Source organism: Antrostomus carolinensis, unplaced genomic scaffold (genome assembly GCF_000700745.2).
Source record: "Antrostomus carolinensis isolate BGI_N321 unplaced genomic scaffold, ASM70074v2 scaffold38694, whole genome shotgun sequence".
Classification (NCBI taxonomy): Eukaryota; Metazoa; Chordata; class Aves; order Caprimulgiformes; family Caprimulgidae; genus Antrostomus; species Antrostomus carolinensis.
In genome coordinates this window covers 312-618 of record NW_010312074.1, presented here as the reverse complement: position 1 = coordinate 618, position 307 = coordinate 312, and the positions used below count along the sequence as shown (strand labels likewise).

Here is a 307-nt window from a genome sequence, read left to right as displayed (position 1 = left end):
GGGGGAGTGCCCCAGCCGAGAAGCGGCAACTGCGGCTGCGGCAGACCCAGCTCCTCAAAAGGATTGCTCACCTCAAGGGGCACTAACACCCAACGTGCCCCCCATCCCGGTCCCCTTAACCCCCCCACCTCGGGTCCCTCTCAATTTGCACATTTTTTAATTTTTTTGGTTGTTTGTTGAACTGTTGGCCCCAGGGGGCTGGAGCACGTGGTGGTCACTGCATGCGGGGTGGCTGGACTGGTGCTTCCAGCTGTGGGAATGGGGTCACAGTGGGGCCTCCCCAAAGCATCACCTGCCTGGGGCTGGC

The 307-nt window shown here is 61.2% G+C and overlaps 1 protein-coding gene across 1 annotated transcript in view; it reads left to right on the top strand.

The window, feature by feature from the left end:
- LOC104524148 (MYCL proto-oncogene, bHLH transcription factor) overlaps positions 1-86 on the top strand; it is a gene marked incomplete at its 5' end in the record, with an annotated part of 579 nt that extends 493 nt beyond the window's left edge. The window contains 2 exon segments of the mRNA XM_010166929.1: positions 1-4; positions 6-86. The exon segment at positions 1-4 is cut by the window's left edge and continues 493 nt beyond it. Of these exon segments, the coding sequence (XP_010165231.1) occupies positions 1-4; positions 6-86 (85 nt within the window).
- Between the last annotated feature and the right edge of the window lie 221 nt (positions 87-307).